This window comes from Strigops habroptila, chromosome 11 (assembly GCF_004027225.2).
Source record: "Strigops habroptila isolate Jane chromosome 11, bStrHab1.2.pri, whole genome shotgun sequence".
NCBI lineage: Eukaryota > Metazoa > Chordata > Aves > Psittaciformes > Psittacidae > Strigops > Strigops habroptila.
In genome coordinates this window covers 38,208,364-38,231,318 of record NC_046360.1, presented here as the reverse complement: position 1 = coordinate 38,231,318, position 22,955 = coordinate 38,208,364, and the positions used below count along the sequence as shown (strand labels likewise).

Sequence of the window (22,955 nt, the reverse complement as noted above, 5' to 3'; positions counted from 1 at the left end):
GCCCTGTTGGGATGTGAAACCAATTGACATTAGCTGTGCTCCCATGACCATCTCTTGGCCTACAGACACACAAACTTGAGCCCACATAAACAGTATTTCTTTTTTCTACAGTTTCATGCCAGTAGCACATATTCCAGCATGAACAGCACACTTTGCTCTAGAGGTAATCTTTGGGGAAGAGGTGCAGAGCTGCCATTTCATAAAACCAGGAGACAAGGGCCTTTGAAAGACCCTGAACTGTGTGTGGAATATGGCATATCTTTATTTTTAATAACATAGGCAGTCACAAAAGAGATGTAACCAGCAGACCTATTGCATTTGAGGAGCTGTCATGGTCCCAGGGTACCTGCTCCCCACGAGGTATGGTCCAGAACACCACCTCTCCTTCATTTCACCTTTCCCTTTTCCACAGAGTCCTCTTCCTGCTGCTGAGTGGTATTCTTCGGCTTTAGCCACATGCTGCTCCTCTTCTCTTTGAGCTGAAAAGTCAAGAGAATAGATACATGAGTGCCGGGAAAGTCGCTAGAAAGTAAGCTGCTGATATATAAAAATAAAGGTCCTTTCACAGGCTGCTTTAGAGAATTGTTTGGCTGTGCCTAAATCCAGCCAACCTCCACAAGACATAAAACCACACTGAAACTCAAACACACACTGAAGAGCCTTTCCTGAGCCCAAAACTGGGGGATAAGTTAAAAGAAGATTATCTTCCAGCAACACCATGTACTCAGGACAGCTCTGGGGCCCAGGAAACAGTGCTAGCAACAAGCTCACCCTGCAAACCAAAATGAAATCGGAGCCTGGGGAGATGAGATCCAGATTTCCCTGTGAGCAGAAGGTGCACACTCAGTAGTGTTGCAGGCAGGCAGCTTTTCAAAAGAGCTCCACACATGGGAACAAATATGTCCAAGGCCCTCAGACCCAACGGGGAGCTGCTGGGTGCCAAACACATCTGACAATGTGGTGCTCGGAGTGGGCACCGAGCCCTGGCAAACCCAAATCCCAGCCCTGCTGAAAATCCATCACCACATCATCAATGTTAACAGACAGGTTTTCCAAATGGGAAAGGTGCATTTATCACCTCAGCGAGCGCACGAACCACACAAGACATTATTGCTCAAATGTCAAATAAAAATTCTCGTCTGAGTAAACACCACGCGTGGACCTTTTTTGATCCCCAAATATGAATGCTTTGGAGCAGGATGAGCATGTGGCCAGCTGGGCTGTAATGGAGAGTGCTTTGTAACCTTAACTACACCAGGCGTGATAAAGTGCCCACTACCATGAAAAAAAGCTCATCTGAAAGACAGAGGGAAACCAGATGGGAAAAGAGCACAAACTCTCAGCAGGAATTTCAGGGATTTTTTTTTTTTTTTTTTGATTGCTTTCAAATTTTCCACATTGAAGATCTCTCCCCATAGCTCGAGGCTGAGCAGAAATATGGTCCCATCCACCTGAGGCATTCAGAGGGTGAGGGTGAAGGTGCTGCAGCTGCAGCCTCCCAGGCCACTGGGTGTCTGTGAGCTTGGCCAAGGGGAGGATGCATCTGGGGGAATCCGGTGCTGTGGGGTGTCTACCTCAGCTATTGCTGATTGCAACACCTTGGCTGCTTGTGACACTGCCATCCTTTCTGCTGCTCGGGCACACGCTGCAGCAACTTCTGCCTCTGGGTATTCTGATGTTTCCGCCACAATTGCTGCTGCTCCTTGAGGACCTTTTCCACCCGGCCCTGTTCCCTTTGGGCTTTCCACATCCCCTCTTGCAGCTGCTTTGTCCCCTCCTTCCACCTCAGCTGATGATGCTGTTGCATCCTCCTCTGCTCCCTCTGGTGCTGTGACAGCCAGTGGTTCCATGTCCCCTGCAAGGTCACCAGCAGAGTCAGAGCGCTGGCCTGGATCCTGTTGGTAAAAATTGAGAGTTTAAAGCAGCACAAGTGCATTCCCTAGCATCACTACAAGTGGACTGGTAACAGGACCTGGTGCCAGCAAGGGCTGCTTTCCATAGCCTGTCACTTCTGTAGAAACACAGAGCACAGGGCTGGGACCCAGAGCATCCATGTGGTAGCACAGCTTTGCCTCTCGCATCCCAGCCCCATGTCCTCCTGTGAGTGACAGACTGAACTGAGACCCAGCACATGACTGTACACCAAAACATCTTCAGTGCCTCATATCAGGTGGTTTTTGTAGCATTCAGAGACAAAGAGGAGAATAAAAGGAAGGCTGGCTCTTTCCCAAGATATATTTCCTTAATATCGCAGGAAAAAAAAAATTAAATGTATTCTGTGCAGAGAAAATGTCACAAATTCCAGGGAACATACAAGTCAAACATGTTTTTTCAAAATGTCCTACTCTGGTCAACCTCCTACAAAAAGAGCCTAAGGGACATCCCCAATAGCAGGCCAGTCTCCGCCAGTCTAGAAGTCAGGACAAGTCTGAGAGGTGATACTGGATGGAGTAAACTGAGTATTAACTCAGTTTAGGGGTATGAATACAAGTTTAGGAGTCAGAAAGAGCCATTGAGTCTGCCTAAACCCACTAATTTGGGCAAAAAAAAAAAAAAATTGTTTGATTAATTCCAAGTTTTGTCTCATGTCTCCCACAGAGCCCAGAGCAGGCACTGGCTTAACACGCAACTAACTTTTGGGCATACGATGACACAGTGATACAAAGGGATTCCTGTAGCATGGAGGCATCCTCACACTGGCTGTAACCCTGCCAGCACAACACCAGGGCTTGGCTGAGCTCACCAACCCCCTGCACACCTCCATGGGCAGTCCCAAGAAAAGGACAAGTAACACTTGTCAGATGTGCTGAGCAACTGCTATCTGCAGGGGACCCTGATGCAAGCACACAAGGATACTGGCTGTTCCCAGCTCACACATGCTCCACAAACCACGAGCAGGGAGCTGGGGCTGGCCTGATGAAACAGTGATGACACCGCTGTTCAATGCCAGTTAGCATCAGGAATTGAAAAAGGGGAGGAAGAATAAGGTGGAAAGCTACGAAAGGATGGGATGGATTAGATGAGATGTTCTGGGGTAGGAAAAAGGGGAACATGACAGAGAAAGAGGGAACAGGAAAACTGAGAATGCAGAGAGGAAAAACTGGAGAAGAGGAATGCAGGCTGCAAGTCACCACTGCTAAGAGAAGAATTGTGCCCAAGTACACTTAGGGAGAAGACCAGGGGTTGAAAGCTACCTGAAGCACCCCGCCACGCACACCTACGTCCTTGTGGACACAAGTCAGTCACTTGCTCATGCCACTGAACAAGCTACCTGCATATCTGCTTCATTAAATAGTAACCCTGCAGGTCTGCTGACAAGAACATACTTCTCTCTCCTTTGGTAATTAGCCCTGAAGGCTGGTCATGCTCACTGGCCATGAAACGCTGCAACAAGCAGCCTTTTCATGCCACAAGCTTTACCTTTGTCCCTGTCTGTTCCCATCAGCCTGGTGAAGGCAGGCATGATGCCTGCCCGACACGGGCGCTCCTCGGCTGTGCTCATGCCCTCCCCTGCCGAGGATGTCTCTCAACAGGGCAGATATGAGCTCGCTGGGCCAGCCGGTGACCGCAGGAACTGGGAACTTCAAGCCTTTTCCTTCTGCTTGGGAAAACAACAAGGTCAGACTCAGGAGTGGCAATTCCCTGCCAGTCAGCTGCAATGCGATATGCTGGGAAGAGGAAGGGTCTTATGAGGCTCCAGAGATACAGGAGAGGAAGCACAGGGTTTTGTGTAAGGAGCTGGACAGGAACTGAAGGCTCAGCCCTGCTGCAGAAGGCTGGGCACATAGTTTGCTCAGCAATCCTTACCCAGGGTCCAGCAGCTTTCTCCGTCATGCCACCAAGGGCAGGAATTCTCTATCCACTGCACATGTCAGTCAGGACAAGGCTCTGGCCCCAGTTAGTGATATAGTCGTGAAAGCAATAAAGACCCAAATCCATTTTAACAAACATAAAACGCCTCCCGAAACTCCTGCAATGTGGGCTGAGTTAGGCTGAAGCTGACATGAAGTCAGTGGAAGGGATTAAAATGGTTTGTTGGTTTTTGTTGTTTTTTTTAAAATTACTCTCCCTGTCAGAAACCAAAGGAGGCAGGTTTGTAACACTTCCCCCTTTCAAAGACATTAGGAGCCTGAAAAGCAGCATGCATAGCCCAGAGCTCTCGCTTTATGATCACATTTCCCCTCCAAAATGTTTTGGAGATAAATTCCAGGCACCTTAGCAAGGAGAACAGTGCAAAGATTAAAACCAAACATATTCCCAAGTAATTCTGGGCAGCCTGTTCCAGTGGTGGGACCACGGACCTGGGAATGAACCTTCAGCTCTGCTCTAAGACCTTGAGCAAGTCCCACACAGCCAATTTACCCTCATAAGCTCCAGTTTAACCTCCTAAATCACCTCTGGACCACCAGAATATCCCCCCTGCTGTCCCCAGGAGAGCAGGCTGACAGGCTTTTGGATCCAGCAACGGCTCAGCTGTGCCACATTATCAAAAGTCCATCACATCCCTGCCCAGATCACTCCAATGCACACCAAAAGCATTCCCAACCTGCTTTTCCTGAGCACTCGCATACCTTGCTCGAGACTGGGAGATGTAGGAGCCTCCCATGTGCTGCAGGAGCCCTGCTCCCCTCACCAGAGCCCTGGCTGAGCGAGCTCTGCTTTCTGCTCTGCAGCAACTTCATTCATTCAGGGAAGCAGTTTGCAAAGCCCCTTGTTAACATCTCTCCCACCACTTGGCACTCATGCAGTTGCCCCCAGCCATTTGTTTATGTCTGACTAATGCTTATTGCTTCAAAATGGGTTTGAAGCTAATGCTGTGTCTCCCAATTAAATGTTTGATGGAATGACATCAAAACCAAAACAGACAGAAAAAACCATTTCCCTTCAATAGCCCAACCACACTGGACAAAACTCACTATTATAAGTCTCTGGTTGCTTAGAGTTGACAGACTTTAATCTTTTGAATTAAAGCTTTCCATGCTGCCCTGGCTGGCATTGGGGATGAAAATTTCAGCTAATGCAGTTCATCCACTACAGGAAAACCTTTTACCCAAGTTAAAAAAACCCAAAAACCCAAACAACTGATACCTCTTGCAAGTGTTGGGTAGAGCAGTCTCAGTGCTATAGCTCAGAGCACTGCTTTAGATATGTTAGGAAGGTCACAACGGTGCCAAGGAATTATTCGTTAATGGGAGAGTAATACACCTTTGGCCAAGCCATGAGCCCCTGAAAACTCAGCGTGCATGTGATCCATACTGATCTGTGACAGTTTCACAGCAAAATTACTTTTCAAAGTCCTGACTCCAGAATCTGAATATTCTTTTTGTGCAGTTTGGGTTTTCTTTAACATAATCTGTAAAAATAGCCAGTGACCTTTAGTGACATCTAAACAGGCTCCCGGTTTCCTCCCATGGTTTGAAGACTTAAACAATAGCCCCAAAGAAATGACTCAATACTACACACATGTTCTCGATGCCTGGGAAATTGCTGGTTGCTGTTCAGCAGCAACAAGAAGGAGATTCACACAGTTCCAACGTGTGGCAGGTTTGGGGGATTCAGGCTGAGATGTAGCAAGACAACATCCCCCTGGCACTGCTCCACACACCAAGCAGTGTGAGGATGCCCATAAGTTTTGGGTGAAAGACAACACGGGACAAGCAAACCTGTTCTGTGTTGCCAGGGACTTGGTGCTCCTCTTACCAAGCTCTCAGCATAGCGCTTCGCATGCACTGAGCCTCCCAACTGACTAGCACTGGCTGTCCTGTCTTTCAGCGTGGCAGAGTGGAGGATTTGTGCTCCCAAACCAGCATATTCCTATAGGTAGGGAAGGAGCATTAAATTACCCTTGTTCTTAAAAGAGGACAATTTCAGAGTCCTATTAGGCAAAGTTCACCTGACACCAGCCAGAAAGAAACCCTCAACAGCTCAGCTCATGGAACTGTTGCCTTTAGACCACAACTAATGTGTATGAAACCTGAGAGAGGAAATATGCAGGATTCTGAATAAATCAGGATTCTGCAAGTGGGCTCAACCTCCTGGCTGACAGCTACAATATGACAATCACCAGTGTTCAAGGACAGTTTGCAAGTGAGTTATGTTGTTGCTCTGAAATTCCCGTCTCCTAAGAACTTTTCTCTATACCTGTCAAAGCTGCTATTTACCCAACATAGCCATAGCACTTGGGTCATTAAACAATACCGATGGCAATGCCCAGAGAACTCCAAGCACCTATTGTAGTATCACTGAATTCCTCCTTTGATCACCATGGTCAGAAATATCTGATTTTTATCACTCTTTAATAGCTCCCAATCAACTTTAAGAAGTTACCACAATGCTCATGGTAGAGCCTTTGTCAGGCCCTGGTAATCATTGACAAAACCAGAACAGCAGATCTCACTAGCTCAGCATTGTCAGTTGTATGTGACCTTCTCCATGGACTTGCTACCCCAGGACAGGGTTTCAGCTTCCATGCTGAAGATTATTCTGCCTGTGTCAGAGCAGAAAAGGCTGTAAAAGTCATTTTCTGAGGTTCCTGCAAAAGCCTGCAGAGATTAAAAGGGAAGAAAATGTGAAGCACATTGAGTCATTTCTGGAGGACACACACTCCTAAGCATGAAATAGGAACTTTCATGTTCGTATGTTGCTAGCAGATCATTCAAGAGAAACACATCTCTCCCACACCTAAGACACAGAATGACTCTTCCTCATAAAATTCTGCCACCTTTCATCTGTGTCCCAGATGATGCTTACAAATAATCTAGCAATATTTTGTAGTCAGTGTTATGACCTAGAGAAACCTGTACTCACTATCTTTCCCTTGCCCCCGAGATGGTCTAATTGACATGTATCTAACTACACCCCAAGTAGCTGCTTATTCAGCACGTGCTTAGCACTGAAAGCTTCTATTTCAGACTTGAAGGGCTCATATGCCTCAAAGTTTGCCTAAGCCATACTAGTTTGTCTAATAAAAGACATTATCTTTACCTATGAACCTTGCCAAGCAGCAGAGATGCATCTTGTCTGATTCCAAAATTTGCCAGTTGAAAGGAAATGAAAACCCAGAGCTCTGATGAATGCTTCTGTAAACAAAATGGTCATAGGAAAGTAATCTGAAATAGAGTTTATAAAAAAGAAATTATAGAAGTTAATATTATTCTACCAATTTCTGGTTTCTGCATGTTGATCTGTTGCTCATGAGGCTTTCTGATTCTGGAAAACTCCAAAGAAACTCCCAAGAACCAAAAACATTGGAAGTGAGCTTTAGGACCAAGATCTCTCTTGGTGAGGAAGACACACACCAACACCCATGACTGCTTGCTTCAGTGAAAACAAAAATTGTTATCCTTGGTTTGGATGCGTTCTGTAAAACTAGTGATGATTATAGCTCAGTTGCAACATATTTAATGAATCACTATGAGCAGCTGACAGGTCACTTCAGCAGAGGAAAGATCAAATTTGCAATGGCCATTTGAAGAGAGAGCACTTATAGGTAATCATAAGTAACATAATTATATGATTAATGCCCTAGTTTGTAGGTCATCAAAACCTAGTAATAACACATATAATAACCCATCTAATCCAACTCTTTAATGTGTACTTACAACTCCATGTTCAGATAAGAATTTCTCTCTTTATGTGATGTACACTCTGGGAATTTTTGGATTGGCACTGAGGCACCAGGCGTTACCTAGAGGCAATACAGTGGATTCGAGGGGCAGCTGTACAGCGTATCAGCCAATATAGGTGACTTTCTAAAGGGTTAAATAGTGCCTGGAATTTACAAGGCTTGCATGTTCCTGAAGAGTGGGAAAAAAAGGGAAAATTCATATACTTCTAAAGGAGGCATTTAGAGTAGGCAGGTTGGTATAAGCAACCCAGGAAAGACGAAGCAAAAGCCAAAAAGCGTATCACTTTGTCACCTCAGACAGCAGCTGTGTATTCTGGTGGAAGTGCTGGGTTCCCACCTCTAACATATGCACACATTTACGTACCACAGTTACAGATTACAAACCTATTAGTCCAGCTACTTTATCTTGTATAGTTTATGAAATTGTAAGGACTTCCATTCTCTGATGCATTTTGGTAATTCTGCAGACTTCCAGTACTCTTACATCTGCCATGCACCAGATGCTTAAGCTAAATTCCCTTAAATGAAAATCTTTATTTAATACTTAAACAAAACCACTGAGCTCTAAAACACTGAAGTGTTATTTAATGACCATCCTGGCAGTATGAGAGCCAGATGCAAGCTGCTCTGTCCAAGCTCCGCTTCCCAGGAGTGATGCTCTGCATGACATAAACCCTCCCAGCAACAAGCCCAGAGCACGGAGCTGCTGTGGAGCAGCTCCACAATATTTGTCTGTTCACTAGAGGTCAAGATCTCGACCCAACGTACAGCCAGACAGAACACCCACCTCTGCTTGCTTGGGGTGGGACAGAGACTAAAATTTCCCTTCAGTACCTCCTTAACAAAAGCAGCTTTATGTTACATCAGCCACCAAATTGTATCACCCGCTCCTTGCATCAAACTGCAGTAGCTCTCAGAGCTGCTTTTGGACTCTATCTCTTCCCACCAAAGCCTCTGAGCATCTTGCTAAGTAGCAAACGGGAAAGGCCTTGGACCATAAACACGCTGTATGGCAGCAAAGTCCATATAGAGTATGCACAAAGAAAGAATAACTGACCCTTTTCCAGAGAGCAGCTGTCTCAGGGTTAGAAAGCAATGTCTATTTACTAGTTAGACAATAAAATAGTTTAGGAGTAATGAAGAATGAACACTGTTCTCTGAGGAAAACCTTTATGAATCAATAGTACATGTACGTACCAAGCTTTTCATTCAGTGAGCTCTGATTACTGGAGAATCCACAAAAGCAAGTAGCCACACCACTCTCAGAACCTGAGGGACACCTCAAAATCTCTCCTCTAATCACCACACCACATCAGAGAAGCAGAGTTGGAAAAATACAAGCAAATCCCTACTGGATCCTTAAAGGAAGCTCTAATCCAATCCTACTGTCTATTGAGAAATTATGGTTTTGAAGGAAAAGGATCTGTCTCCCATCATGGAAGTTTCCTCCAGCATCTGAGCTGAGCCAAGTGCAAATGAAACCTTGAACCTATGCCCAGCAGGATCATCAGGAATTGAAACTTTCTAATTAGGACAATATAAAAGATGCCAATAAAAATTTCTTTACTGCAAGCCCTGTTCTGATGCATAAATCCTGCCACACTTCCCCTCCAGCCCAGCTAAAATCTGGGCTATGCCAAATCCCTGGGGACACCCCACTCACGGTACGTCTGACACAAGCCAGGGAGCAGTTGAAATTATAGAAGACAGTTCTCCTGAGAATCTCAGATGAAAGAAACCCACCTCCATTTGCATCAACTTTCAAATAAACATCCCCAAAACAATTAAAGTTCACTGAGGGACTGACCCCTTCCTGCAGCCACCCTCACACAAATCCTGTATTTGCCATTTCTCTTTATGGGTGGTAAGGTCTTTAGGACAGGCACCAGGACTTCCTATGCATTAGGGAAATGCCAGCACCATCAGCCTCTGGTTCTAAATGGAGCCTGTCTGTCCTGCCCAGCATAAATAAAATTCATAACCCGTCCAGCTCTAACACAACTTCGTGATGACCTCCCCATCTATCCGTGCTGCTCTAGGTTACTGAGGTCAATGTAGTGAGGTTTAACATGTGAAAGTGAATCATACATGGTATGTCCAAATGATCAGTGACTGGGAAACAAGACACATGATCAGGTCGTATCAGAACAAAACTGAAAAATTTATAGTAAAACTCATCTATCTCTCAGTCCTCCTTTGCTTTAACCACCAGATGTTCTCCATTCCACTACCTGCTACCTTCTCTGAGATTTAAATTAGACCTGAAGTACTCCCAGAGACATGATTGCAGCCCAGAAAGGTTGTAGGAGAAATATACTTTTGGCATCCTCTGTCTGGTAAAAGATATAAAAAGAAGTAGAAATCCTGTGATGACAAGCCAGGTTCGGGCACCCTAACTAAGAGCTCAAAAAATCTCACTCTTTCCCTTGTATTAAAGCAAGCAGCTTCACAAAGACTCACACCATAGATTATCTTCAGGGTTATTATGATGTGACTATGAAACTTTCTCATCAGGCTGCCGGTGGAGGGGGGAGCTTTCTGAATCAGACCCTTATCACTTATACCACATTACAATCCAAAATGAAAAATTACTTGCTCCAGACGTGATAGAATAAAGCATCTTGAGATGCCATAGAAGTACCCAGTTTTCAATAGACATTAAACCTAAGCTTCAAAAAAGGGAATAATTACATCGTTTTTTGCTTTGAGTTCTAATGTTAAAAGTGTCAATTTATAAAACTAGGTGAACATCCACAATTCCTGAGCAGACTGCAGCTAATTAGACCCCTTTTGATCTTTTATTTTGCCTAGAAGCTTATTTAACAACTTTACACAAAACTCGGGGTTTTGACACACCAATGGACTAGGGGGGAGGAGCGGGGGAAAGGCCGCGGGAAAGACGACTTTTCCCTGCTGCTTGCTGAGGCAGGAGGCTCATCACGTCTCAAGCACATGTCAGCAAACCTGAGGAACTTTCTAGTGATGAGACCAATTGCCTCTTGTCTGAGCTGTCTGGATGGAGATATGATAGCGAACTAAATATTAACAACTAAATCACAGACTGGTTTGGGTTGGGAGAGACCCCCTTAAAGGGGTTGAGAAACAGGCAACAGCAAATAGAAACAGCTAAGAGGCAAGTCAGCCCCTCCAGAGCAAAAGGGCTGGTACTGACCTCTTCTCCCCACAAGTGCAAGAGGAAACCATTCCCACTGTGGATAATCCCCTCCCTGCCTGGGCATCCTGGTGGGTGCCTCTGCAATCTTTGGCACAGGACAACAGTTTTGCAGCATATACCTATGTTGCAGTATCTCTCCTGCACCCCTGGGGTGAGGGACAGCCCTGAAAGCAGGAAGCCAGGCTAGAAAGCAGGGCACGGAAAGGGTAGAGTGACAGAGGGAAGAGACAGGGAATGGATGGATAAGCTGCTTCAAACAGCATAGCCGCATTTGCAGTAACATGCTCCTGTCTGCAAGCAGCTCCCATCAAACAGGGAGCTGGAGAGATTTGAAACAACCATAACCATCTGGATTTACTGACTCAGCTGTGTTAATCTCTGTAACAGCAGAGAAACCTGGGACCTTGTTTAAACCTCAGTCCACCACTTAACCTGTCTTCAGTCTTGAGGTGGGAACGTCTGAGTTTACCTGGTAACTGAGTTTATCTCGGATTCCTTGTTCAAGCAGGAAGAAACACACTGATGACAGGTCTCAGCCCCCACTGGGCTGCCACAGCCTCCCCACATCCATTCTACACAACCAGGAACCCACCCGGAGGAGCCCAGCCCCAGCTCCCCCACCCCAGTCTCGCAGCCACCAAGAAAGCTTAAACCATTGCCTTCAATTTATCAAAGGATTGTTCTTCCTCACCCAGCTCAGAGGCCACCCTGGCTCCCCACGTTACTTCCTCTTCTCCTCACCCTCCTCCAGGCGCATCGGCTGACTGGGGCTTCAGCAGAGGAAGGGGAGAAGGAAGAGATTGCAGATGTTACCTACACAAGAGCAGCAGAGCTATATCACCCCAAGCTGCGCATTGCAATATTAATCATCTCAAAGAAAACGATTTGCAAAGCTAAAAGCTTAATGTAGTAACAAAAATCAATATTGTGCTCAAGAGAAATCCCCTGAAGCCGGAGACTTTCAAGCATCATTCAGGTAGACAGCACCAGGGCATTCCCTCCAGTAGCATCGGCCCTGCAGACCATTAGAGAGGAGAGGCTGCTTTAATTTATTCTCTTTGTCATTCTAATATAGATCTTCCCTTTTCAGATGGTGCCTGTACCTTTATACTGCAGTCTGGGTTCATAAATAGAACAAGTCCTAAAAGCTGGGATCAATAAATCCCACATCACCTCTCAGACAGGAAGCAGAGAGAGCACAGCAAAGAGGAGAGGGGCAAATGCCCTGTTGGCCTTAACAGCAGGGCCCTTGACACTGCAGATTTACCATTTAAAATGTCCAATATGGACTCAAAGTTAGTTAACTGAATGATGCCACCCTTGCATCCCCAGAGCAGCTCTCTGCAAATAAATTCAAGCCTTTCCAAGTGTTAAAAATTCATCATATATCATTACTAATAATACTGGTACCCAGTGCTGTTTGGATGCAGACACTGAGCAGGGAGGCTGAGCTACCCAAAGTGACAAGCCAGAGAGAGGACCCAGCTCCTCTGCCTGCTGTCCCTGCTGCCTTTGGCACAGCAGCATCCCTCTGCCTTTCCCAATGCTCCATCCCATCCTGAAACCTGGGAATTTTAAGTCATTTACCCAGAACTACCCACAGACAAAACAGTAATCATAATGGCTCCTTTTGCCTGCAAAAGGTACAAAAGCAGTTCTGTGAATCCATGGAAATGCTGATTCCTGGTTGAGGAAGAAAACTTCAAATGCTGTGAGTCTGCTCTGTCTCTCTTTAAGAAAGGATTATTCCCAAGGTTTATTTGTTTGCTTTTGTATGCCAGCCTCCTGCCCTCTGAGCAGAGGTGGGGCATACAAAGGCATTTCCCTGCCTCGGCCACAGTGGGCTTGAAAATCCCCTGCAGGAAGCAAGCTTAATAAACAACAGCCAGCAGTCCAACAGGCCTCCTCCTTAGCTCCCAGTAAAGGAGCAGAAGGAAGAGGACTGAGAAAGCAATTACCCACCAGCCTCAAAAATACCAGAGGGAAGATTCTGAAATGAAATTTGAAAGAATCTGTGTGTTGTGAGGAAATTCCAGAACAAAAACTGGTCCGTGGATGCAAGTCTCATGCAGCTTTAAGAAGAGTAAAACAAGAACTAGCAATAGACAGTTTATAGACACTGGAATAATGCTCAGGTACGGAAGATGATCTCCAAAAGTTGCAGGGACAAGGAACAGGTTAGTGCACAGGGTTATGAAGTGCATGGGACACACCTGGGTGACCTGAGGTGTCCCCATACCCCAGGATCATCCATGTATCCTTAGAGTATGCAGCAGGCACAAAACTTGTCTAGAATCTGGGGCTTTTTCTGATCTAATCGATATGGGTTTCTCAATTGGACACTGTCCAACAGGACAGTGACACTCTCTGCTTCCATTACATACACTTACCATATCCGTATAGTTCTATTCCACAAGAAAGAAATCCTCAAGGATTCTTTTCAATAAGAATTGAAATTGTTTTCAATAAAAAGCCTAACTTGAATGAAAACCAAACCCTCTCCTGCCACCTACTCAACAAGTACATGCAACCCTACCAAAACACAGGGCTGCTAATGCTTTGCAGCAACACTTGCTCAACCCCAAACAACAGCACGTCTCAGTCACCAAGTCAGTTGGTAAAAATCAGACTTAATATGTCAAAATATTTCCATTTCACCCAAACATTCTTAGATAGTGCTAAATATTCATTCCATCTCCTAATCCTTCTGTCAGGCAAGCCAGATTTCCTGCTAGAAAACAAAGTAACACGTCTAAGACCACAGAGGAATGTTCCCTGAACCAAAATAATACGGAACATCCCATCCCTCAGCCTGTCCTCCCCCAAAGAATGAGGCTCCACTCCTTCCACTTCTGCACATTTCACCTTGGCTTTTATCCACTGCTTATTCCTCTGATTTCTAATCTCCTAAAATCCAAATAAATCTGTGTGGCGCTAAGTGAGCTCCTACAAAGCATCCCTTCTTCACTCAGCAGCCTGAGCAGTGTGTCACCACGTGCGCCCCAGGGCCATACATGGCTTCCAAGGTGACTCCATGGGGAGAGCACCCACTGTTTCCCAAGGGAAGCCCCATTTTGCATCCCCTTCACTGCCCCTGATCCTTCGGAGAGCAGCTGCTGTAGCACCGGGGCTGCAGCCTCCAGCTCTGGTTGCTGCACTGTCTCCTGGGTTTGATCCAGTCCCTCAACCCTTCCACCCGTCCTTTGGAGCCACACACCAAGGAGCATCGGGACACGTTTACAAAGCGATGCCTGGGAGTTTGTCCAGAAAGCTCTATGAGCACAAGCGCTTTTGTTTTTACAAGGGAAATGTAAGAAAAGGGCAAAGAAACATCTGTGTCCACACAACAGCAGCACAAGTCGCAGCTGCGAAGCCCCTCCACCTTGGCCAGCGCTGTCTGCTCACTGCTGGCATAAATACACTAACAGTGCTGCACATGTGGCAGGCTGTTTAATTTTAGAAATCAAAACTATCAAGTGATTAAGTTAGTCATCCTTCCTCAATTTGGGACCGATACAACAGGACCAGAGGCAGTGGCCATAACCACTGTGGCTTGTGAAAGAGAAAGCACACGTGCGTGCTCTTGCAGCGAAGGGAACCCCAGGAACCCGGAGCTGCTCTGCCCAGCCTGGAGTGGGCAAAAGACAACAGAACCAACTTAAACCAGCCTTCGAATGGAAATCAAGTGCCTGCAGAGCTGCATGCAGGTACATACACAGCCTGCAACGCGCAGAACTGCTGCCCTGAGCATGCGCTTCCAAGAAGTGAGATGAAAATAACATCGAGACAGTTGGCCTCTGTCTGCTGGAAGCAGGATTCATTCAAATCACAGTCTGGGATGTGAATTTCCGAAGGGAAACTACTGCAGAGAGAAATGGGAGCCCAGTTCAGCCAGCACGGCTGTCAGGATGCAAACATATCTGGGTCAGGAGCCGTGGGGTTGGACATCACAGATCCTTATCACCAGCTGAGTCCTACTGTGCTCCGCAGCTCAGCCCATGCCATGCTCATACACCTTCCATGGACAGGAGAGGCCTCTATGCATCACAGCATCAGCCCCTTCCCTTGCAGAGCCCCACGGCTTATCCTCGGATGCAGCACCAGGAGGATGCAACCCTGCAAAGCCCATCCATATCTTCCCCTTCCAGTGAAAACCAACGAATGAAGAAAGCAAACAAGTCATGGAGGGATTTTCTGTTTCTCTAGACAAACACACTAAGAGCAGTTCAAAAGAGGCTAATTAAATTCCAAAATCCCTGTGCAAATACATTAATAATGATTCTGAAATGAGCAGTTAACCAAGGAAGCTTTCAAGGTGGGAAGTGTTTGATACAGAAGAGTGTGGGAGGAAGAGCTGCTCAGACTACGCTGGAGACAATCTCTCTGGCTAGCACTCGTGTCTGGGGGAGCGGGCAAAAGCAAATGCTCCTGGGCCCAGAACAGTGGAGTCCCCAGGTTGCAGGAGGATGGAGGAGGCAATCCCTTCATACCCAGTCACAGGAAGCCAAGCAAACACTAAATGACATGGCCATGAGCCTGAACAGTCACTGTGTAGCCCCATTGAACATCTCATCTTACGTATTTCCAGGATGGCAGAAAAGCAAAAGACACTTTTTCTCACCTAACACGAAATCTCCAAACAGCAGATAAATCTTTCTCCTCTTCCCACAGAATCCTAGTCAAATCAAAGGAAAAAAAAAAAATCAGATGCTGTAACAGATACGTAACAGTTACTCGAGGGGAAAGGGTTATCCCATAGTCACAAAGACCTTTTGCCTTATTTTCTTCTTTCTGCAGCTTGCGTCAATAACTGCACCAATGGAGAATGTGTATGAAATGCTGCTATTCTAATAGGAACCAGAGGCTGCCCCCCTTGTGCATGAAGCATGAAATGATGAGAAATGGATAATTTTTTATAATTGCTCATATGGCAGGGTGGAAAAATCTGACATTGTTGCATGGGCTCCACTCCCACAGTTCATGGAACCTCCCAGTTTGAAATGCCATCGTTCTCACAAGCAAGAGGGGCAATAGCACTGTGCTTCATTTAGTGATGGCAAACCAAGATCCACAGGAGAGATGTGTCCTTGTGGAGTCCTTGGCAGAGCATGGAATTAAACCCACTGGCTGATGCTCTGAAAACCAAGCCACCCCTTAGTCAAATCTTCAACCATGGTCACAAGATTACCCCTCCTATTTCCTTCCCCTTATCCTCTGCATTCCTTGCTCAGCCAAATACGATTAAGGTTTTTCTCAGGCAAGATCTCATGAGATACCAATTCATAGATGCTTGTTTAAACCCAGATCCATTACACACTTCTCTTCTGCTCTCATTCACTAACTTTATTGTCCTATAAAATAAAAGATTTTCTGCTGTGATATATTCACCAGGCTGCCGCTACTGCTACAGGCAGTACTGCTGCCATCACTGCTAAAGGCAGTACCACTGCCATCATCTTCCGGAAGCATGTTTGTTTAGTTCATAAATCCTCGTTTCAATATTTTGCTAAATACAAGAATTACACATACAGGATAATAACTTCTAGGATCATTCTTCCTTTAGATTTAACAAGCAGAACCGCAGTTACTGCCCCAGCCCTGAAGTACCTCTTTTAAAAGAGCAGTCAGCAGCCTGATAACTTCAGATAAACCATTTAATTTCCAGAAGGAGCCTTGCCTGTGTAACATACACAAGCAGGGTGTTCTGCTCTTTCTGAGTGCTCCCCACTGGGAAGCAGAGGTTTTGGGTGTGTATCTGACAGTCTCTGCTTTCTGCATCCCAAAGTTCTCTCATTCAAAATTTAAGCATCACTTTCACAAGCCCCAGGAAACCGTGGCAGGGAGTTGGAACTGGATGAGCTTTAAGGTCCCTTCCAACCCAAACCATTCCAAGCTTCTATGAAGACCCCCATAAACCTCCTGTCTGGAATCTAGGCACTACTCGTTAAGAAGTACTCCAGTAGAAGTACACGTTAAGGGTAAGGATTTCACCACACTCCTTTCATTGCAGCTAACAATACCGAGCTCAGGAGGAGGAATGGTCACAAACTGAAGACCCTGGCTGCAGAGATGTTACGGTCTTTTCCAAATCAGTAACTACAGACATGCCAGGCTAATCCTGATTAGTAACAAACACCTTCACTGGGGTTATAGTGATAATAACCTCTTTAGGCTTTTTATGCCAGGTGAATTTCATTTCATTTCCACTGCTGGGCCTGATGTTTTCACCATTTCTCCATCTTTTTCTGTCAACTCTTCCACACACTGGTACAATTCAGGAAAAAGTAAAAAGGCTAGGAGCTATTATCAGAATTGTAGACTCCAAACACTACTCTGTCTCCCTCCAACTAAGGATTGCATTCCCGATGGCTCTCCCTTTTCCTAGCTGAGCTTGGAAGTCCTAAGACACCTTTAAAAATCCTCCTTGTTAGCGCAGAGCTATCACATTGCCTGGGATTTGACGGGGTGAAAAACAACTGCCAAGGCTGCATGACTTGTAGGAAGGTGCTACATCAACATTTCAGGTACCTGCACTGCACAGGAGTTCAAACACCTTATGGGCTGCTCTCAGAGACACAGTCTCTGGCTGAATGCCACTGTGCAAGTGGTGAGATGACAGCAGGCAGGATGATCTAGCAGCATGGTAAGTATGCAAGTGCTCAGATAAACACTGGGGGACAGCAATGGAAAGAGCTGGCACATGCAGAGCATCAGTTTTTCAGGAATAGACCTACCTCCTTGGCTGTGCTAAAGCATGCCATACCTTAGGAAGCCCATTTACCAAGATGACTCTCATCATATACAATAGAGCAACATCAAACCCAAGGAACATTTCCTTCATCTGCAACATACCATAACGTGAAAGAACACAGAGGTTACTTGCACCAGACACTGAGCATAAACACGGATCTGCTTTAAGCAGACGTTGTTTTTGTCAGAAGAGGTACAGTGTCAGAGCTCAGATGCTTGAAGGTCAGCCAAGTTGGTCAAGTGGGCCAGAGCAGGGCATTCTGGCTTCTATTCCCAGCTCACAAAGGTGTTGTCTGATACTCACAAGCAGGTGAACCAGGATCAAGAGTTTGTTCCTTGTTCAACACTGAGTCACTGCATAACCTCGAACAAGATGCTATACCAACACCTTCTCCACGTGGCAACGGTAGAATTCACCCATTTCCCTGTCCTTGTATATGTGGTGCAATTGGTGCCCATAAGGTACTTTGAGGTCATTGGCTCAAGGGTACCGGACGAGCAGAGCCTGACTGTTTTATCACGTTCTGGGCTCATTCTGCACAATGTTAAGAGCCTGGGTCAATGTACATGAATTTTTTCCAGCACTCCATGAGTTCTTCTGTACAGCAAAGTTAAAGCAAGCGAGAAAAAGAGACGTTCCTGTTTGATTGGCTGTGACTAGCTGCAATTAAAAACTATAATTTATTACCCTGGATTATGAGTATAATTTCAATGCAGAGAATTAAGGTTTTCTTCTGAGATGGAAATAAAGATTAATTTTTAATTTCCTTTCTCACTGCACATTTAAGAGCAATGGACTCCATAGAAAACTACAGGTCAAAATAGTTTTATGGAGGAATGACAATGTTCCATGGGCAAATAATTTAATGCTCTTGCTGCCTTTTTAATATTTGACTGCAGCTCCCTCATGCGAAACAGCAGCAGCAGACGCAACACACGTTTGCTGCAGCACCTGGGTCAATGCGACTTTGAAACAACAGAGTTTCACTGCTCAGGACATGGGCAGCTCCTGGAGCTCCCTCATGCAGACAGCTGACTTCCACAGGAAGGGCACAGGCAGCCTTCCCGAAGGGTCTGGGGATGGGAAGAGCAAGAATGAAATTAAACGAAAGCCTGGGGCGGGGGCAGAGGGCACCAGAATGGGTTGGGCACAGCGGGTACATCCCACTCGGATATGGATGGGTATATTCAGACAAAGCAGGAGAAGCATTTCCATCCAAGAGATGCCATAGGACAGTGGGACTCGGTGGTTTTGCCTGCAGACAGAATGTGTTATTTCAGTTTTCACAGCGCATCAGCAGGACACAGGGAAAAGCTGTGAAGCACAAGGTCATGAATTCACTTGGTCCCTGGCACCGCAACTAGGTTACTGCCTGCCAAAACTGCTCCCAGCCCCTGGAGCTTGTCCCTGGGAAAAGCTGGGAAATCCACACAGCACTTCCGAGTGACCTGCAAAAGAGAACCCAACGCAGCACAAGGAAGGAGAGAAGGTCTGAGTGCATCCATCCCTCCTAGGAAGAGCATCCAGACAGGATTTGCTGTACCTGTTCACAGCAGCAGGACACCATCACATGCCTTAGGCCCAATATTTGACCCTGGGCAACTGGCAGGGAACGGAAATGTCACTGGAATTCAGAAATGCTTTAAATCATTGCTCTGGTAGTATCAATTAACCAAAAAGCCCCTGCCTTACTAATGACTTGGATCCCAGTTAATTGAATAACCCTGCACTGACAGATCTGCATCCGAGACGGCCTAACAATGGGCCTCCCCATTGTAGGGGTTTTAAAATTTATTGTCATCTTATAACTGGTACCTCAGGTTATAAATAGGATTAGATGCCAAAGTGATGCAACTGCTGCTCACATGAGGGTCAGGCCGAGTACTGTGTGGGGTCATGAGGAGGAACATCCCCCTGGGGATATGGTGGTGACAACCACCTTTGCCAAATACCCCAGATCTTTGCACCACTTGGGAAGTCTGGACTCCAGTTTTGAAGCTCTGGGGAAGTAAAGGAGACATGGAACCACCAGCTACAATGAGCATCCTTCTCACGGGCATTCAACATCAGTCGTGTCTCTAGTAGCCCACCCCTGGTACAATCATTGCCTGAGTGCAAAGACTGGTATCTGTCTCCGGAAATGGAGTTTAGATGTTTGTCTTATCTGAGCAAGTTCAGAGACTGAACATGCTGCACAATGAGTGTGAGCAACCCTGACAAAGCAACTGCCGCCTCCTTATCATGGTCTCCAAAAGGACTGAAAAGAGTCAAGCGTCAGAGACTTATCTCTCAAGAGATGTTCAGTGCCCATGCCTGGCTTACCAATCAGCTCTACCTCCCTTTTTCACCAGAGGTTTTCTGCCTTGTTTTTGGCCACACACAACAGCCTTGCCACTTCCTGAGGGTGGAGGAGTCACAGGGGAAGGGGGTGTGGAGGATGGGCCCGCTTTGCCGATGCTATTGTCTTGTATTTCTGGACAATGGGATTTTTTTTACCCATGACAATTTCTGCTGTTGAGATACTCATAACAAATGGCCATCCTGGTATCACAGGAAGGTTCTGAAGTTTTGGGTGATGACAATGAGGCAGAAGCTGAGGGCAGGTTTCCTCAAAGCCACGTTAACCCAGGGTCCCTGTGTACAGCCTCCCCATGCACTCAAAGCTCAATCTGGGGTCCTGTTGCCTGTGTGCCAGCTGTGTCAGTGAGAAGGGAAGAGGTCTGTTGGTGTTGGCCTGCTGCCAGTTCCAGAACATACAGAATTGGCACATGCCCTGTGCATCACAGTGGTTGTTCTGGTCCCTGTATGGCTGATGCAGCTTCAAGACATGGGATTCCAACAGTACCAGTCGCTGCTCTAACAGCTCCCAGTGAAGTCAGTGGCAAAACACCTTTTGATTTCAATAGGAGCAGAGTTTGGCCAATCCTGAGTGCTGTTGGAAATCCTTCACTGAAAGACAAAGAAAATAAACACAGAGATACTTTCTCTGGTTGAGATCCTAGGACACAAGAGATCAGACCAAAGGCACCAGTATGAAGGATGAGAGCAACAGCTTAGACAGGACAAGGCACACAAAGCAAATCACACTGTACTCCAAGAACAGCCTCTGGAAACTAGTATGAGCCTTTTGGGTTACTCCGTTACTCATCAAGAGCAGAGGATTCAAAGCATCACTCCATGACAGTGGGACACAGCTGCCAACTGGCATGTCCAGAGTTTTGGTGTCTGGAAATAATAACTTCTAGGTCTGAACTTGTCTGCAAGAAACAAGTTGGGGTTGGTCCCACACCAGCCCCATTCGAGATGCAGTTATGATGGTTATAACCTTTAGCTCATCTCCTGAGATTCTCCATGTTCAAGATGGTAGAAATTCAACTGCATGAAATATCAGCTCCAGCAAAGGAGGATTCCAATCCTCACTCACATGAAAATCCACAATCAAAGAATCCTAGAACAGGTCAGACCGGCCTGTGTCTGCACTTATAATTGTATTTGATCTCCTTTCATTGCCTCAATCCAAGTTCTAGAATTTAGACAAGCAAACATATTGATTCGTACAGATCTATAAACTAATATACATGCTTTTGAGATCACTCTTTGAATTTCGATGTTACTTAAACAATAAGCTTATTGTCTCTGGCACTCTGAATGCAGAAAAAGTGTAATATTAGCATCATGCTCTATTCTCAATGACACCGGCACCTCTCCCCTCAAAAGCCCAGGATCTAAGGCCAGACATAGCATGAGAATGATGGTAAAAGCACCACAGAGTTACAGCAACATAATCACTTGCTGCATGGCTATTTCTATTTGTCATTTACCCACGTCAGCTTGAGGGGGACAGCAGTGTTTAAGGACTGTGCAAAGCCAGCAGACCTGCAGTCTGGCCCAGCTTTGCTACTGCCTTCCTGCACAGAGCCCTGAGCAGGCCACCTTACCCCTTGCCCTTGCCCTCCCTCTGCCCAGTCCCTGCTCTGGATGGGGCTGTCTTAAGCTATTCGTAGTAAGTGGTATCTCTCCTAGGCACATTCTGTACCTTGCTCAGTGAAGCTCTACTGTAATCTAAGGTCTCTAAGCACTTCCCTAATATGTATATTCAATAATAATATGAAATGATGCTAACCGGTTGTGCAGATATCTCCATTCATTTCCATATTTAAAAATCTCTCCTCCAGAAAACACACATAATCAACATAAAGTTGTGTCTGTAAGCATGCAAGGCTGAATTAACAACAGATGATGTTTACGGTGAAGTGTCACCGATGGAGCTTTGCACAGCCAAAGTTCTTTTATCAGACGTTCCCCAAATAGCCCCCCTCTCACGGTGTGCTCAGTTTAACAGATACAACAGGGGCTGGAGGGGAGGTTTCAGCTTCCAGATAATAACTAATACTTGCTGCAGAGTTTGGAGGTTTGGCACACTGGTCATCATGGCCTCCACTTAATGCTCATGGCTTCGGCTCAATCTGTGCAGGCCAGATTGCACAGGACAACTTGGAGCTTCCAGACCCCTCCAGTAACAGCACTGGAACCTGAGCTATGATAAAAGCTTCTCAACTATTCTTCATTTGGCTTTTCCTGTCAGACGATATGGACAAGGGCCCACAGTGCTCCTGTCCATTCTTGCCCATTAGGGCTGCCAGTTTAAATCTCAGTCTGCCATTTCTCATGCTTGCCCGAATCAGGGTGACTTAAGGGAAGGCCCAAGACCCTCACCCACAGGATCAATGCCACAGGACATGCTTCAACAAAAAGTGACTATACAGCAGCCTTTGCTGCATGGCCCTCAAGTACTGTTTTGAGACTGGGAGTAACTGAGATCTCCTACAGAAATCAGACAATTCAGCAGAGGCTGTAGGTAGTCCTGGCTGGCCAGTCCCCATGGGGCACCCATGTTCCTTGGAAGTCAACATGAGCAGAGCCTTTATCACAGCTCACATCTACTGAACAGAGCTCTGAGAAAAGGGACATATAGTTTTCACATGTTTTCCTCTTACAGGCATTGAATGAAGAGAGGAAAAATAACCCAACAAAAACCCCAAGCTCTGATGAGAAAGATAAATTCTCAAAAACAGTGACAGACGCCCAGAGCAGATACCAGAGGAAAACACTACTGAGATCCGATTAGCCCAGTGAATCAGCGCTGTGGCCGGTATCTCTAAACCAAAGCACTCTTCCCTTTCCCCTCCCGCACTCTTCTTCCCATCACTGCAAAGCTGTCCCAGCACTCAGCTTGCACACACAAACCCTGACCAGGGGCCTGATGCCATCAATGTTGGCTCACACATCACCCCCTCTGGATGTTTATGAAGTCAACACTGGTGTAGGCACTAGGCCCTCAGCTTTGGATAGCTTCCCTCACCACAACAACAGTTGCTGACCCCTCCTTCCAATTACCGTTG

At 46.1% G+C, this 22,955-nt stretch overlaps 1 protein-coding gene across 2 annotated transcripts in view; it reads right to left on the bottom strand.

Annotated features, from left to right (window-relative positions):
- Positions 1 to 251: 251 nt before the first annotated feature.
- The window catches only part of LOC115614448 (golgin subfamily A member 6-like protein 7), a 41,966-nt gene continuing 19,262 nt past the window's right edge, over positions 252 to 22,955 (bottom strand). The window contains exons 1-3 of one of the 2 annotated variants that reach the window (XM_030501369.1): positions 4,572 to 4,651; positions 1,599 to 1,895; positions 252 to 479 (exon numbers count right to left, since the gene is read on the bottom strand). In XM_030501369.1, the coding sequence (XP_030357229.1) occupies positions 449 to 479; positions 1,599 to 1,895; positions 4,572 to 4,606 (363 nt within the window). In that variant the 5' untranslated portion in view covers positions 4,607 to 4,651 and the 3' untranslated portion in view covers positions 252 to 448. Of the gene's footprint in view, positions 480 to 1,598; positions 1,896 to 4,571; positions 4,652 to 22,955 lie in introns of those variants that run through there. The other variant, XM_030501368.1, reaches the window with a different exon arrangement.